At 54.3% G+C, this 15,983-nt stretch overlaps 2 protein-coding genes across 7 annotated transcripts; one reads left to right on the top strand and one right to left on the bottom strand.

Annotated features, from left to right (window-relative positions):
- Positions 1 to 6,087: 6,087 nt before the first annotated feature.
- Positions 6,088 to 9,543, top strand: HPDL (4-hydroxyphenylpyruvate dioxygenase like). Its single transcript, XM_032430235.1, has one exon. The coding sequence runs from the start codon at positions 6,543 to 6,545 to the stop codon at positions 7,656 to 7,658; it is 1,116 nt and encodes a 371-aa protein (XP_032286126.1). The 5' UTR covers positions 6,088 to 6,542; the 3' UTR covers positions 7,659 to 9,543.
- MUTYH (mutY DNA glycosylase) lies at positions 8,339 to 15,881 on the bottom strand. Of its 6 annotated transcripts, none has more exons than XM_032430180.1 (17): positions 15,804 to 15,881; positions 13,145 to 13,239; positions 12,939 to 13,017; positions 12,696 to 12,816; positions 11,989 to 12,137; positions 11,860 to 11,899; positions 11,665 to 11,738; positions 11,487 to 11,528; positions 11,339 to 11,410; positions 11,128 to 11,241; positions 10,945 to 11,042; positions 10,722 to 10,866; positions 10,579 to 10,642; positions 10,260 to 10,451; positions 9,783 to 10,156; positions 9,337 to 9,378; positions 8,339 to 8,611 (listed from the first exon to the last, which is right to left on the bottom strand). In XM_032430180.1, exons 3-17 carry the CDS (start codon positions 12,951 to 12,953, stop codon positions 8,489 to 8,491), a joined length of 1,665 nt encoding a protein of 554 aa, XP_032286071.1. In that variant the 5' UTR covers positions 12,954 to 13,017; positions 13,145 to 13,239; positions 15,804 to 15,881; the 3' UTR covers positions 8,339 to 8,488. The 6 variants fall into 6 exon arrangements, with proteins under 6 accessions (XP_032286071.1, XP_032286089.1, XP_032286096.1 ...); XM_032430210.1 differs by having other exon boundaries at positions 8,468 to 8,611; positions 9,783 to 9,935; positions 10,020 to 10,156; positions 12,939 to 13,239; XM_032430198.1 differs by lacking the exon at positions 12,939 to 13,017.
- Between the last annotated feature and the right edge of the window lie 102 nt (positions 15,882 to 15,983).

Below are 15,983 nucleotides of genomic sequence, written 5' to 3'. Positions count from 1 at the left end.
AAAATCCTCCTCCCTTTAGTCAAGTTGGAATATACAAGGTATTTTTAGAATGAACAGAAGAGTCTGGTGTACAAAGCAGCTTTATTGATGGTTCCCCTCCTCCCCAGCCCTCCTCTATGCCCAGTGTGTGAGGCCCAGTTCTCTGGTAGAAATTGGAAGTCCAGCTGGGGAAGAGCAGAGAGCTCTGGGGTGGACTTTCTTCAGTTCCAGCTCTCGGATGACTTGACTGGCAGAGTGGAGCCAGGGGCAGAACCTGGCCACAGGGCGCCAAGCCATATCAGGTCCAGGGGCTGGACAGGTCTGCGGACTGCTCTAGCACCCTGAAAGTCTGTGGACATCACCAAGGAAATAAAGTGAAACGGCATAACCCAAATCACTTTCTTGCCAGAGAACTTTACATTCTTAAAGGAATCCAAAGTCTTATTATACCTCCTGGAGAGTAGACTTCTGGCATCCAGACCAGTGAGTGCCCATTAAGGCTCTGACCATTGCCCAGTCCAGTCAGGCCTCTGCCCATACCTCTACACAACCAAAGTCAGTCCTCTGCTCATAATTCCACACAACCAACTCTTGTTGAGTATTCAGAAGCAGCTCAATTGCTAAAGAACCACCTAGGCAAAAATAAAACTCAGCCTTACAATATCTCTGGGAAAGAGAAGCGGCTGCTATATCATTAATTGCAACCATTCACAGAGCCCAAACTTTGGGCAAGCCACAGTGCTTAGCATGACCCTTGTCACAAATTCCACCTATCCTCCTAACCCTCACTTGTCCCTCTAGTTCGTGGCTAGCTCCTGATGCCTCCTCCCCTGTGCCTCTCCCATGTCCAGATGTCCATTCGCAATCAAATAAGAACTGGCTGGTTTCATCCTGGGCTCTAGAAAATACAACCCTGGCTCCTCAGTGAGGACACAGCTTGGTGTCAGGACAGCAGCCTATGGTGGGGCCTCCCTGGAGATCCCCAGGCTATGTCCATACCTAGTTCAAAATGGCAGAGCCCACTTATCTGTGGACAGGTGAACTGTCTATGCTATGTGGACCTCCCACACGCCCTGATCACAGGGCTCTTCCTCAATCCCTTCTACCTACACCTGCCTCATGCCTCCTACATACACACTCAGGACTCCCAAATGAAGATGGAGTAGGAGGGAAATGGTCAGGCTGTAGATTCCGTGAAAACAGCAGGAGCTCTGTAGTCAGATAGGCATAGGTTTGAATTTCACCATTTTACTTAATAGCTGTGTGACTTAGGCTGGTCATTTAACCTCTCTGAGTCTTATTTTCTCATCTCCTTAAAGGGGAATGATCTTCTGTACTCTTGGGCTTTCTATGAGGATTAGAAACAATATGTATGTGTGTTATGCCCAGTGGCACTCAACCAATGCCACACATAGGTGGGTCTCTTTATACTCATTAAAATATACATACTTTCTGATCCCAGGGTCCTGGGATCGAGCCCCACGTCAGGCTCCCTGCTTAGCGGGGAGTCTGCTTTTCCCTCTCCCCCTGCCCCTGATCCTGCTCTCTCCCTCTCTCTGTAATGCTCGAGCTTTCTCCCTCTAATAAATAAGTAAAATCTTTAAAAAATAAAAATAAAATAAAATAATAATAATAAAATAAATAAATAAATATATATACTTTCTGTCCCTAAATTCTCACAACTACCAGGCTGCAAGGTCAGCCCACCAGTGGTGTTGCTGTGATGAGCTTGGCTGGTTTATAGCTAAGCTCTCCTGCTAGGCCTAGACCTTAGTCTCATGCAGACATGGAAGTTTTGGCCCCTCTGCCCATGGTTTGCCTGGGATTGTCCCAGTATAAGGACTGAAATTTCCACATCTTGGGAGCACTGGGAATTCAGTCTTGGGAAAACTGAGATGGTTGGTCACCCTATCAAGGCAGCTGACCCAGAGCGGGCGGAGTAGTTGTCAGACCTGAGAGAAGAAACTGGGCTTCCCATAACCCCTCCCAGTTGGATGGATGGGCCAGGTAGGCGCCTACTCAGTCCCTCCTTCCAAGTTCCCAGCCAAGTCACTGTTAAGCAGAGGTCGTGGGTGACACCTAGAGGTTATGTTAAAAACTGCAGTCTGATAATCACCCACCAGCCCCTTGAGGCCTTTGTTCATTAATAAATATTGAGGCACTGGACATAAGTCTTGGGGGTCTTGGAAGACATCCTCAAACAAGTTAAGCTGAGACCTACTGATTGATAAAGTGTTAGCCAGGTCAAGGCAAGTGGGAAAGAAATTATTCTAGGCAGGAGGGAACAGCAAAGACCAAAGTTCTGAGTTGGAAGAAGCAGGAAACTTTCAAGAAACTACAGTATGGGATCAGGCCGGCGGGGGGGGGGAGGGGGGGGCGGTGACAACAAAAGTTGGAAAGGTTGTCAGCGGCTGATCAGCTAGGGGAAATTTTTTTGTCTTTAAGTGCAAGCAGAATTTAGTGAAGGTTTTAAGCAGGACAGTAACATAATCAGATCTACATTTTTCAAAGGTAACTCTGGCTACAAGGAGGAGACTGGTTAGAACAGTAGTAAACCTAAAGCCAGGCAGGCAATTGTAGTGCCCAGGTGATGCAGAGACTGTGAAGCCCCGCACTTGGCTGGTACAGAGGGATGAAGAGGAAGGTGATGGTTTGAGAGATGTTATGGAAATAGAATGGGCAGGGACACGGTGACTGACGAGGTGAGGGATGAGAAACAGCAAGGTTCAAAAATGATGTAGGTTTCCGAATAGGACCACGGGAGACCAGTGGGGCAGGTGCTGAGATGGGAGCATGAGAAGAACGGGGACAATGTTGGGCATGTTGAATCTGAGGTGACAGGGGGACATCCAAATGAAGACAGTAAATAAGCAGTTGAATAAAGATTAGGAAGGGGGACATAAATGTGGGGATGATCTAGCAAGGAGATGGTAACTGAAGCCCTTAGCAGCACCAACATTTTAAATTGGCAGAGGGGCGCCTGGGTGGCTCAGTTGGTTAAGCGACTGCCTTCGGCTCAGGTCATGATCCCAGGGTTCTGGGATCGAGCCCCGCATAGGGCTCCCTGCTCGGCGGGAAGCCTGCTTCTCCCTCTCCCACTCCCCCTGCTTGTGTTCCCTCTCTCGCTGTCTCTGTGTGTCAATTAAATAAATAAATAAAATCTTAAAAAAATAAAAATAAAAATAGGCAGAGACAGGAGCGAGAACGTGCCAAAGGAAAACCAAGTGAGTATGATGTTATAAAAGGGGGGCAAGAGTATTTCAGAAAGTAGACAGTGGCCAACTGCATCAAATATTTCCGAGAGGCAGTGAAATGAGATCTGAAAATTGTCCATTGAACAACGTGTTGGACAGAAAGACAAATACTGCATGATTTCACTCATACGAAGCTCTAGCGTAGTCAAAAGTAGACTCGTGGTTCCAGGGGTTGGGGGGAGGGGAGAGTGGGGAGTTCTTTAATGGGCACAGAGTTTCAGCTGGGGACTAGGGAAAGAGTTCCCTAGATAGATGATAGAGGTACTTAATACCACTGAACTGTACACTTAGAAACGGCTAACAAGGTAAATATTCCTGTTATGTGTATTTTACCACACTTGCATACACACACAAAAGTCACCTTCTCTGTGAGGTCTTCCAGGCCACCCTTTGTAGAATGTCAAGCCCTCCACGGACTAGGAGAGAAACGGAATCAGGTGGAGGCCGGGCAGGCGCTGGGCGAGAAAGGCGGGAGCGTCCGGAGCCGCCTCCACGAGAAGGGGAGAGGGAAGGAGCGCGGGAGGGGCGGGTTAAGCTGAGGCCAAGGGTGACACCTAGAGGTCGTGTTTAATTAAAAAAAAAAAAAAAAAAACCGCCGCTGATAACCCCCCCCCCCGGGCAGGGGGGGGGAGGGGGGGAGGGGGGCGGGGCGGGGCGGGGCGGGGCGGGGCGGGGCCTGAGAGGCGCGAGTTCCGGGAGAGGAACGCCATTTCGGGCCGGGCGAGGAGAGGCGGAATAGGGGTTGGGCTCAGGGTTTTGGAGGAGAGGAGTGCACGTCCGCCAGTCCCCGGGCTTAGGCTGAGAGCTACAGAAGGGACGTGGTTCCATAGGTTCAGGACCTGCACAGGACCTCCACAGCCCCCGCCTGCACCTCCGCTCACCTGGCCGCTGTGGAAGGCAGATGTGGCAGGAGGCCTCCTGCAGCGCCATCGCCTCAGCCCTCGGACCTGCGTGCCCTCCATCGTCCACCCTCAGCATCCCTAGCCCCAGCAAGAAGGCAGTTGCGGCCAGGCACGGAGGACGCCATCTTGCGAAAGTTCCCCCAGGGGTTCCGACCGTAATTACGGAGACAGGGGCCCTACATTGGTCACAGCCCAGATGCCAGTACGGCAGCAGGAATTGGGAGTCTGGCTTGGAGGGAGACCAACATCAATGACCACCTCTACCCCCACCCCCCTAGCTGGCCTCTGAATGAGTCCAGCCTGCGCTCTGGGTCAAGGTCAAGCACAGTGCCCTTGCAGGACAATATGCCCTAACCAAGATCTCCCTTTCTTGAAGTCAGCCCCTACTTGGCCTTTAGAAATCTACCCTCTCCCTCAGGAGCAGGTGGGAAGTGATGGGTCAGGGGGCCAGTTTCTGTTCCCTCTGTCCATAGATAGGGCCCTTGAGTGGAAACCCCTTTGGCTGGACCAAAGGCCTGGAGGCACTAGAGCTGCTCACCTGGGGCCCTGACCATGATAGTGGGGACAGAAGATAACCTATGCTGCCCCAGCCCTCACAGAGCCCTGTTCCCAGGGGCCCTTCCCCCAGAATCCACACCAAAGCCAGGGCCTTCCTAGAGCCTTCCCAGTGCTCAAGCCTCCTAGGAGGAGGAGTCCTAATGTAGTTGTTATTCTGAGTCCTGCTGCAGCCCCTCTCCTTGTGACATACAAACCCACTTTGTATGCCCTGAGCCCACATAGCTGGGCCCCAGTTCACAGGCTAAATCCTGGACCCCTGGCCAGGCTGAAGCATATACCATCTTATTTAATCACAACAACCCTATGAACTAGGTACTATTATTATTCCCATTTTTTACAGAGCAGAAAACAGCCTCAGAGAAGGTAAGCAACTTGCCCTGACTCATACAGCTTACTAAATATTGGAGGTAGTTTTCAAACCCTGGTCTATCTGGCTTTTGGAACCCATGTTCTCCAATTTACTAGTCTGCAGAGTAGCACCAAGTGCCTTTTACCACCGCTGATCAGTTTCTGGGTACTGCCTTCCTGGCTGCAAGACTGAACAGGCAGCCAGACCTCTTTTGCAGCCCTCCCTACATCACATCCTTCCTCTTGGCAGTGAACTTGCCAATGATGTAATACTGAATGGTATTATATCAGATTCCCTGACAAAGGAATCTCCTTTGCAATGCCTGGAACCATAGCATCCATCTCAAATGTCTCCAGCCTTATGCTCTATTGCTCCTGAGGGTTTGGCTCACATTCCTCACTGAGCTTTTTGCTTATGCCATTTACCCTTCTTGAAGTGCCCTTCCCAAAGCCTCCAAGAGCCACCCGCTGAAGTCTCAGAAGACTTTTACTTTCCTCAATCCAGTGATCTCACTGGAAAGCTCCTCTGGCCCAATACCCAGTCAGGAAGCTTCAAGGAGGGCTTGAGTTCTAGTCCTATAGGGTCAGGAAGGGGGGAAAGGACACGAATGCAGCTGCTTCTTTCCGGTCCTGAGCCACCAGTTTTTTCTGCAAATCTTGCTTGGGACAAGGGGGCAAAAGATTGTTGAGAGAGAAGTGGGGTTGAAGAAAGAGATAGGTACACTTGAGAGACTGGTAGAGAGAAAGGAGAGAGGTTTGTAGGAGCCGTGCAAATAACCTATCTTCCTATAACATCAGTTTCTCTAGACCAATTTGGGGAGGAAAGAAAATCTGTAACTTAAAACATTTTAATATTTTTTAACGTTTTAAAGGAACATTACGAGTCAAAGGCAAAATTCTCTAGAATTTTTAAGCTAGAACATGACATTGGTAAGAAATTCCGTGCTTGGGGCGGGGCCGGGGGTAGGGGGTTAGGAATCCTGGCTCCTCCCCCAGCTCTCAGTTTAGGGGACGAGAGAAAGCCTGGCACCGAGTGAAGGCCGCTACTGTGATCTCCGTGGGCGGTGGGTGTGTGGCGGGGGAGGCATGGCCCATCCAGAGGCTCTGGGAAAGGGCAGTCCTGCGTCCCCGCCGTACCCTTGGCGACAGCGTCTGGGTGGGAGGGGGAGAGTGTGAGCCGCAGTCACTGGCGCCGCCCCCTCCCTCCGGCTCCACCCTAGCTCTGGCTTCACGTGGTTTTCACCACCCGCAGCGCAGACCGGGGTGGGGGAGGGGCCTCGCCACGCGGCTCCGGGCTGGAGCGGGTGTGGCCGGGAGAACCGCGAGCCCCACAGGGGTCGGTCCGTGACTTCTCCTCGGAAAAGAGCGAGGAACGCGCTCTGTGGGCAATGGACTCCACAGGCTTCCGACGACAAACCTGGGACGGAGAGTACGGGAGTCCTGAAAAGACAGGTGAGCGGCGCTAGGGGAAGGACAAGCCAGGGTCCCCATCCGGACCGCCATGGCCGTGCACGCCCGTCGTCTGTGCCACATTGCCTTCCACGTGCCCGCGGGGCAGCCCCTCACCCAGGATCTGCAGCGTCTCTTCGGATTCCAGCCCCTGGCGGTGCGGGAAGCAGAAGGCTGGCGGCAGTTGGCCCTGCGCAGCGGCGACGCGGTCTTTTTGGTGAACGAGGGCGCAGGGCCGCGGGAGCCGCTGTACGGCCTGGACCCACGTCATGCTGTGCCCAGCGCCACGAACCTGTGCTTCGACGTGGCGGACGCGGGCGCCGCCGCCCGGGTGTTGGTTGCGCGGGGCTGCAGCGTGCCGGTGCCCCCGGTTAGCGTGAAGGATACGCACGGCACAGCCACCTACGCTGTGGTCAGCTCGCCCGCCGGCAACCTCAGCGTGACACTCCTGGAGCGTGCCGGCTTCCGAGGGCCTTTCCTCCCGGGATTCCAGCCTGTGGCCTCCGCAGCCAACCCGGGCTGGGTCAGCCACGTGGACCACCTGACCCTGGCCTGCACCCCTGGCAGCTCCCCCACACTGATGCGCTGGTTCCACGACTGTCTAGACTTTCGCCACCTGCCACTGAGTCCAGGTGAGGATCCGGAGATAGGCCTCGAGGTGACAGCAGGATCTGGGCGAGGGGGACTGAAGCTCACCGCCCTGCAGACCTCCCCAGGCAGTGCTGTCCCCACCCTCGTGCTGGCTGAGACCCTGCCAGGGGCTTCTAGTGGACAGGACCAGGTGGAGCAGTTCCTGGCCCGGCACAGGGGACCAGGACTGCAGCACGTGGGGCTCTACACGCCGAACATCCTAGAAGCCAGTGAGGGGGTAGCAGTGGCTGGGGGCCGGCTCCTGGCTCCTCCTGAGGCATACTACCAGCAGCCGGGCAAGGAGAGGCAGATCCTAGCTGCTGGGCACCAGCCTAGCCTGCTGGCGCGACAGGGGATCCTGCTGGACGGTGATGAAGGCAAGTTTCTGCTTCAGGTCTTCACCAAGTCTCTCTTTCCAGAGGACACCTTCTTCCTGGAGCTGATTCAGAGGCAGGGGGCCACAGGCTTTGGCTGGGGCAACATCCGGGCCCTGTGGCAGTCGGTGCAGGAGCAAGCAGCCAGGGACCGGGAAGCCTGAGGAAGGCTGGGGCTGGGGACCACCGGGCCAGCTGGAACTGAGAAACACCTGCAGAGGCTTGGGGTGCTTTGTCCCCAGGGGCACCATCTCTTCGGTGCCTACCAGAACTTGAAGCTCTCACTGGGGCCCAAAGAGGTGGGATTTTGTTTTGAACTATGAACTGTTCTTACGTCTTCTATAACTAATATATATGCAAGATACAAAGAATAATAAAGGAATTACATAATTAGGAAATAGAACTTCCCAATACTTTTGAACCATCTTTGTGACCTTCTCTGATCCCATTTCTCTCCACCCTATCCAATTTTATTATTAACCCCTTGATGTGCTGTATTATTTCACTACGTATGAAACAATAGAGAAATAAATTTAGTATTTGAGGTAGGAATTTAAGACAACAAATCCTCCCATTTCCCCTCTCCCTAGGGAGCAGCCACTGCAGGTGGGGAGGGGTTGGGTCAGGGCTGAGCCCAGCCACCTGCTCTAGGACAATACCACTGCTCTATAGTCAGAGCCGACCAAAGATCTGGACCAAGGGTGTTGGGTGTCAGCCACAGGCAGGGGCCCTCTGCAGCTGCTTTCTCCCTCTCTCCTCGGGGTTGTGGGAGGACAGATCACTCTGGAAAGAACACCCACCGCCATTTGCCTGGGGCTGGCTGGGAGCTCAGGCAGTGGAAGTCAGCACCAAACAGGACTTTACCACCTTCTGGGTCCCTCCGAGAGGAAGAACGAGTGGGCGAGGGAGGGGGTGGAAAGTCTCCAAAATGACTATAAAAATAAGCACTTTATTAAAAAACCGGATTCTCAGGAAGTGGGGGCTTCCAGAGGTGTCACTGGGCAGTACTGTTGAGGCTGGATGCATCCGGAGGCCGAAAGAAACTATCCAGGAGTTGCTGGCCCGGGCTGGGCTTTTTCCGGCTGGATGGAGTGGACACCGGGCATCTTTTGGGACCCTGTGCAGAAGCCAAAGGAGGCACTAAGGGGGCAGCAGAGTCCTCTCCTTCCACCCCTTCTCCACTCCACTAATACAGCTCAGGTTCTAGTCTGAATGTTGTAAAGCTTCCAACCCGTCTCCAGTATCTACGTCTTCCGTCAACATGGCAGCCCAAGGTAGTCTTCCTAAGATACAAATCGGACTCCTCTCTCCACCCAAAATGCTTTAGCGGCCTGGTGTTCATGGCCCTGACTGACCTGTGCGGGCCCTGCTGATCAAACGCGCCTAGCTCCTCACACGCTGCATTATGAAGTTGGCCGCATTATGCCCGCATTGCCCACAGGACTCTTGGGCCCAGGGAAGAACATTCTTACTGCGGACTCCCCTCCCAAACCTGGAGGTAATGGTTCGGTTCTTCCACACAGATTACCAGCTGCTGCTTCTAAGCGGCCCTTCCTGATCCTTGCCTCCCAGACAGAACTGAAAGCTCTCCACCTCATAAGCCACAAAACCGAGTACAAGCATTTCGCACACCTGGGGCCCTACTGTCTCCACCATTTGTTCTTATTCCCTCACCACCCTGGCCTCCAAGCTATAAGGTGTCCAGGGAAGAACTATTATTCCTCTCCCCACGGCCAAGTGTGGAGTGGATAATGTTCACCCAAGCATGTGTCATTTAACTCACTGAAAACCCGGGGATTTGGGCCTGGGGAAAGATGGCTGGGGGAGGGCCAAGAGACTCACCTTGCGGGTCCCTGGCTGTTGGCCCTCGTACACACGGAACACCTGGCCAAGGAGAGGGGGAGAGCGCAGGGCTGGCACCTTCCCCCAAAGAGCCAAACCCCTGTGGTCTCTCCTCAACTTCACGCCCCCACACATCTGTTTAAAATACGCTTTTGTTGTGGGGCGCCTGGGTGGCTCAGTCATCAAGTGTTTGCCTTTGGCTCAGGTCATGATCCCAGGGTCCTGGGATCGAGCCCCGCATCCGGCTCCCTGCTCCGCCGGAAGCCTGCTTCTCCCTCTCCCACTCCCCCTGCTTGTGTTCCCTCTCTCGCTGTGTATCTCTCTGTCAAATGAATAAATAAAATCTTTTAAAAAAAAAAATACGCTTTTGTTTTCTCCTAGTAATAGGTTCACGTAGAACATACAGGAACCCCCAAAAAGTACAACGAAGACAACACAGGCAGTGCCTTTTTCATAGCGGTGGAGACAGCTGCAGTGTGAAACTCCTCGCGGGTCAGCCAGCGAGCGCCAGGCGGCGCGACGGTCACCGGGGTCTGCCCTTCCAGGGCCAGACCGTATACTTGATAGGTCAGCTTGATGTGAGAGAAGGTGTGGACCACCTGGAGGGAGGGCCAAGGGGCTGAAACAGGCCCAGGGATGTGCCCACAAAAGCCACACCCCTGCCCCGCCCACGGCTCACGCACCTGCCCGAGGTGCCGGAGGCGGGGCGCTGGGAGGGGCCCAGCCCAGCTCTGCAGCTCCCGCAGCAGGGCCTCGCGCTGCCGTGGCCCCGAGGGCTCTGCGGTCACAGCCGGGAACTGCCACAGTCCTGCCAGCAGCCCTGAGAGAGAGGAGAGCCAGGTGTGGCCAGGCCTTAGCCGCCGACCTCTCCGCTTCCCCGTTGTTGCTCCTGCCACCGCCCTCCGCTCCGACGATCTAGGTACCTGAACTGGGCCTCTGCACCAGCAGGACCCGAGGACCCCCGAGGGCCCCGGGCTGCTCCAGAACACAGGTGGCAGAGCACTCCTCCCTGGGGGGCCTGCGGCCGGCCTTTCTGGGGAAGTTGGTCACTCCCCGGGTCGGGTCCCAGGGCTCCGTGGGAGGCGCGCACAGCCGGCAGGGCCCCGCGCGGGGAGCTGGGAAGAGAGATCCCGCAGCGCCGCTCAGGCCCAGGCAGCAGGCCGTGGCCCAGCTCTGCACGGTCTTACTCAGCGTAGGATAAAGTGCCGTGCGGCGCGCTGCGGGGCTGCGGCTGGCACTCACCACACTCCTCCACGTCGGGGCTGCCCGGCGGGCCCCGCGAGCCCAAGAGCCGTTCCCGCTCCACCTGAGAGGCGCGAGGCAGACGTCAGGCGCCAGGGGTCACCGTCTAGGACCCCTGCCTGCCCCTTCCGCAGATGGCTCACCCTCTGGTGTGCCCGGCACAGGCTCTGCACAGGGCACTGGCTGCAGCGCGGGTGCTGCGGGGTGCACACTGTGGCCCCCAGCTCCATGGCCGCTTGGTTCCAGTCCCCGGGCCGCGCCGGGTCCACCAGCTGCTGGGCTAAGCTCCTACAAGGGAACGTGGCTGTGAGCCAAAGACACTTTGGAGACCCCCTTGCCAGTCTCCCCAGGACCCCGAGACCCTACCAGAGAAGCTGGGCGACGAGGGTGCTGCTGGGATCTGCACCAATGGCTCGGACTCGGCACAGCACCCGCACTACATTCCCGTCTACCACACCGGTTGCCTGGCACAGAGGAATCCACCAGTCAGCCGGCTCCGGGAGGAAGGAGGGCGGGCACACACCGAGCGGGGGTGGGCTAAGGGCTCACCTGTCCGAAGGCAATGGAAGCAATGGCTCCAGCTGTGTACCGCCCCACGCCAGGCAGGAGCTGCTGCAGGGTCTCTGCTGTACGTGGCATGTGGCCCCCTAGCTCCTCTACCACCTGATTGGGGCGGGGGGGAGGGGGGAGGCTCTAGGTTATGAGACACCTGAGGCCCTGGGGCTCACCCCCTTACCTGTCACCCCCCGTCACCCCTTACCTTCCGGGCTCCCTCCTGCAGCCGCCGGCCTCGAGAGTAGTAGCCCAGGCCCGCCCAGAGCTGGTTCACCTCCTGTGGGTGAGATCAGAGAGATCAGTGGTCAGTCCTCAGTTGTCCCCATTTCCCCCTACCCCTGGGCGACTCTTACCTCCAGAGAAGCACTGGCCAGGTCCTGTAGCGTTGGCCACTTCTATAGCTCGAAGGCAATCAAAAAGAAGTAAGATCAAGGTCAAGGGAGGTGGAGGAAGCCTTCTTTACCCCACCCCAAAGGCTAAACTCTCTCTGGGGTCTGGCTCATGACCCTCCCCTTCCTTCCCTGAAGTCACCTGCATCCATCGGGTGTAATAGTCGATCACCGTGGCAACCTGGGTCTGCTGCAGCATGACCTCTGAGACCCACACTGGGGGAGAGGGGTTGGCATGAGGGCACTCCGAGCTGCCCTGCTCCCAGCACACAGCCCCTAGACCCCAGACCAGTGGACGTCCAGGCAAAGCAGCCCTGCTCCCAAGACATGCACTCACCAGCGTATGCCCGCCTGTCCAGATCCACCTCACCCTCTGCCTGCCAAAGCAATCCCAGGTAAGGAGTCAGTATGGGGACAGCTGGGCACCGACCTCCCGCCCCACTGTCCCTGGCCCTCGCCTGCTTACCCGCCTTCTCCAGGGTAGGTCCCGCTTCTCTCGGTCGTACCAGCTCAGTAGGTTCTCCCGAAAGACTCTGACGTCAGCTGGGTCTCTGAAGAGATGGTACGGGGAGGGAGAGGCCTGCAACGACACCTCCTCCTGCTGCCCGGCCAAGCCTGCGGGGCCGCAGGAAACTCAGGCTTCGTCCCCGCACAGGCTATGCACCAGGCACCCGGGGCACTGCAGCCTGGCTGCTCCCCCTGAGGGCGCCCCCACCCCCAACCCCTGGTTTCAGCTTTGGACCTGGAGTCAGACCAGAATTCTCTAGCTCTGTGTAACCTGAGCCAGATTTCTGGCCTTAACGTGGCCAGGGTGGTACCGCGACCTCCTTTGACTCTGGGTCACAATGAAAACCCAACAGTTTCAGCCAAGCATAATGTATACGTGTGCAGGGCTTTCCCATTTAGAAAACATTTTCAGGCTCATACACTCATTCGATCCCATGAAAGCCACAGGAGGAAGGAAATGCACAGACAATCGCTCCATTTCACTGGTAAGAAAGCAGCCACTCAGAGCAACTGTCCCAAAGTTACAGGGCAAAGTCAGAATGAGACCCTTAATTAGTCCCTTAAGGCCCTGACACATACCACGTTCCCTTCCCAGCCCGAATCTCCCTCCCTTTCATGGCCACTGAATCCAGCACCTTCATCTTTGACTAGGACCGTGCTCCTCACCATTGGGGGTAGAAGGCTTGACCTGGCGGCCGCTGAGGACACACTTCTCCCTTCCCTCCTGGCAGGGTGCCCGCTTCCTCTGACAACTCCTCACAGCTGTTCGTGGCTTCTTCATGGTGGCCTAGAAGAGAAAGGCCCAAAGTAGTCAGTCACCATGAGGCTGAATCTTGGGGCCCCACAACGGATATAGATAGCCACCTCCTTCTCTACAACCCTCATTATAGAGAATCTAGCTTTCCTCACCCTCCAGATGCTCATGGGTTTGCCCCTGGCTGGCTGTGGCACTGAGGTATGACCAGTGGGGCTGAACTTCTGCAAGTGACTTCAGAGAGACCAACATTAGCATAATTTTGGAGACCCACAAAAGAAGAGGCCAGGGCTGGGCTGGATACACCTGTGTATCCTGGATGCTCACTGTGACTTTGTGTGTGTGGACAGGGGTTCATTACGTGTGTCTAGAAGCACGGGGCAGGTACGAAGTTTATCTGGTAGAGATGCAGCACATGAAACAGCCTTGAGCCGTCATGGAGTCCAAACCTCCATCCTACAGAAAGGAGAAACCAAGGATCAGAGATGGGAAAAGATTTGCCTGAGAGCATATGGCAAGCTGGGGTGGTGGTGGGAGCGGATGTGCTATTTTTATTCCTAATCTTTTCTTGATCTGGTAAACCAAAGCTGGCTGCCCATTGGTAATGCGAAATATATCTAGTTGATCTTCACTGCTCCCTACTGTTCTCTTGGTGCCCTTTTCTCAAACAACTAAAACGTTAGTGAGGGCTTATTATATGCCAGGCTCTGTACTAAGTGTTATACCAAATTCTAACTCAATCTCCAGACAACTCCATTAGGTATGTGCTAGTATCACCTCCATTTTAGTTAGGAGGAAGTTGAGGCTTGCAGAGATGAAGCAACTTGTCCACCCAAACCCAAAAGGCCTGCCTCCAGAGACTGCACTCTTGTGCTGTGCTATACCACAGTCCCTGCTGAGACCCTGGTTCAACCTCTTTCCTTAAAACCTGACTTCATCACCTCATTTTCATCAAAAGAGCTTGTTTCCTCCTTCAGAGAAAAAAAGTGAATGCACAAGTTTACTGCACTTTGCACTTACCTGCATTCTCCTTCTCCTTCCCCTTGTGATATAAAACAATGGTCTCTCCTAAATTGGCTGAGCTCAAGTTCCTGCTCCTTAATCCCTTTTACAAAACCCACTCTCCTTCCCTTCATAGCCAACCCTCTTTGACCAAACTCCCTAACTCCATAATTCACTCTACCATCTATTCTCCAAAGAGTAAAGCAGTCTTTTAAAACATGATCATGTTATTTTCTTACCTAAAACCTTCAGTGGCTTCCTACTAATTCACTAAATATTTACGTAGTGCCTATGTGCCAAGCAGTTTCAAGTACGTGGAATACTTCAGTAAATAAAATACCAAAGGTTCCTGTCATCATGAAGCTTATATTCTAATGGGGGGGGGCAAACAATAATAATTAAATTATATAGGATGTTAAGTGATAAATACTAACATAAAGAGAAGAAGTAGAGTTGGTGAAGGGGATAAGGAGTGGTGATGGTGGAATGTTGCGATTTTTTTTTTTTTTAAAGATTTTATTTATGTATTTATTTGACAGAGAGAGAGAGAGAGAGAGCACAAGCAGGAGGAGCAGCAGCAGGAGAGGGAGAAGTAGGCTCCCCACTGAATAGAGAGCCTGATGTGGGGCTTGATCCCAGGACCTTGGGATCGTGATGTGAGCCGAAGGCAGACGCTTCACCAAATGAGCCACCTGGAATGTTGCAATTTTAAAGCACATGGTCAAGGTGGGCCTTATTAAAGTGATATTTGACCAATGATTTAAGGCAACTGAAGGAATTAGCCAAAGGCATCCTAAAAAGGAGCTAGTGCAATGGCCCTAAGGAAGGTGCCTGGTGTGTCTGCAGAATAATAACGAAGCCAGTGTGGTTAGAATGCACCAAGAAAGGATGAGTAGTAGATGAGGTCAAAGACGTAAAGAAGGTAGGGAGCATAAGGATCACTAAGTACCTTGTAAGCCACTGGAGGAATTTGGCTCTCACATCCATTGCTCTGAGAACCCAATCCTCTTAATATAGTTTTGTAGGCTCCAAAGATCCCCACCTGCCCCATCCCCTCACTCACCACGCTCCAGCCTGTCTGTCGGCCTTGACATCTCACCCAATCCTTTTCTTGTACAGCTGTACAGTGTGTACAGCTCTTATCCTGTGCTTCACCTAACACTTATTCATTCTTTCAGGTCTTGACTTAAATGTCCAAATCAGCCCCCCTCCCCCAGTCTCACCCTCTTGTGTAATTCTCCATTTTCCTCTTATACTAATTGTAATTTCACATTTATTTATGTTTCTTTGATCAGTGTCCACTTCCCCGACTTGACTACAGAACTCCATGAGCAAGGACTGAGTCTTTTTTGTTGACTGTTGAGTCCCCAGAGCTGAGCACAGTGCCAGGTAAGTGGCATACAACAAGCACTGTTAAGTTAATTAAAACCGGATGAGAGAAGAGATAGTAAGAGATTTTCTTTCTTTAGAATGGGAGAAATCCAAACGATCCAGAATAATGATGAAAAAGACTCATTGGACAGAGAAAGGTTGAAGACGAACTAGAAACAGTAAATAATCAAGGAGAAGGGGTTGAGACTCCTTGGTGGGTCGAGAGGATGGGAACCGGAGTCCCTGAAAAAGAACTGGCCTCCGGTAAGGGCATGTCTCTCACGGAATCAGAAGCCAAGAGCAATCACCCTCTAGGTCAACCACCCCTCCTGCCTGGATTATTGTAAAGGCTTCCCCGCCAGTCGGTGACTCTAACCCCTCTGGCAGCCTCTTTCGAGTCCCTCTGCCCGCCTTTTCACTTCCTGGAAGTGAGGTCTCCATCCTGCCTGTGAATGTGCCTATACCCAGAAGATCCTTCTTTCCCCTACACTGCCCTGTCTGTGCGTAACTCCTAGGCGCGCTTCACGCTGGCCGGGGTAGCGTCACCTCCGCTGGGGACCCCCACCCCCACCCCGGGGCCGCGTGGATGAAGACCGCGTGAAGCGGCCGCCCATGTTCCCGCCCGCAGAACGCGGAGAAGGAATTACCTCCCGCTCGGTCTCCCGCGCCCGGCTCCCGACGCACTCCAGGGGGCGTGGCTCCGACCCGCACGGCGCCCGCCAATAGGTCCCCGCGCGCGCCCGGCCGCCTCCTCCGCGCCAGACCCGGGCGGTGTGAACGGAAGTCCGACCCGTCGGCGACTCGGAGGGCGAGGCCCCGCCCCGTCC

The sequence above is a fragment of the Phoca vitulina genome, unplaced genomic scaffold (assembly GCF_004348235.1).
Source record: "Phoca vitulina isolate PV1807 unplaced genomic scaffold, GSC_HSeal_1.0 scaffold2, whole genome shotgun sequence".
NCBI lineage: Eukaryota > Metazoa > Chordata > Mammalia > Carnivora > Phocidae > Phoca > Phoca vitulina.
The sequence above is the reverse complement of the archived record's forward strand: the minus strand, read 5'-3'. Positions and strand labels throughout refer to the sequence as shown.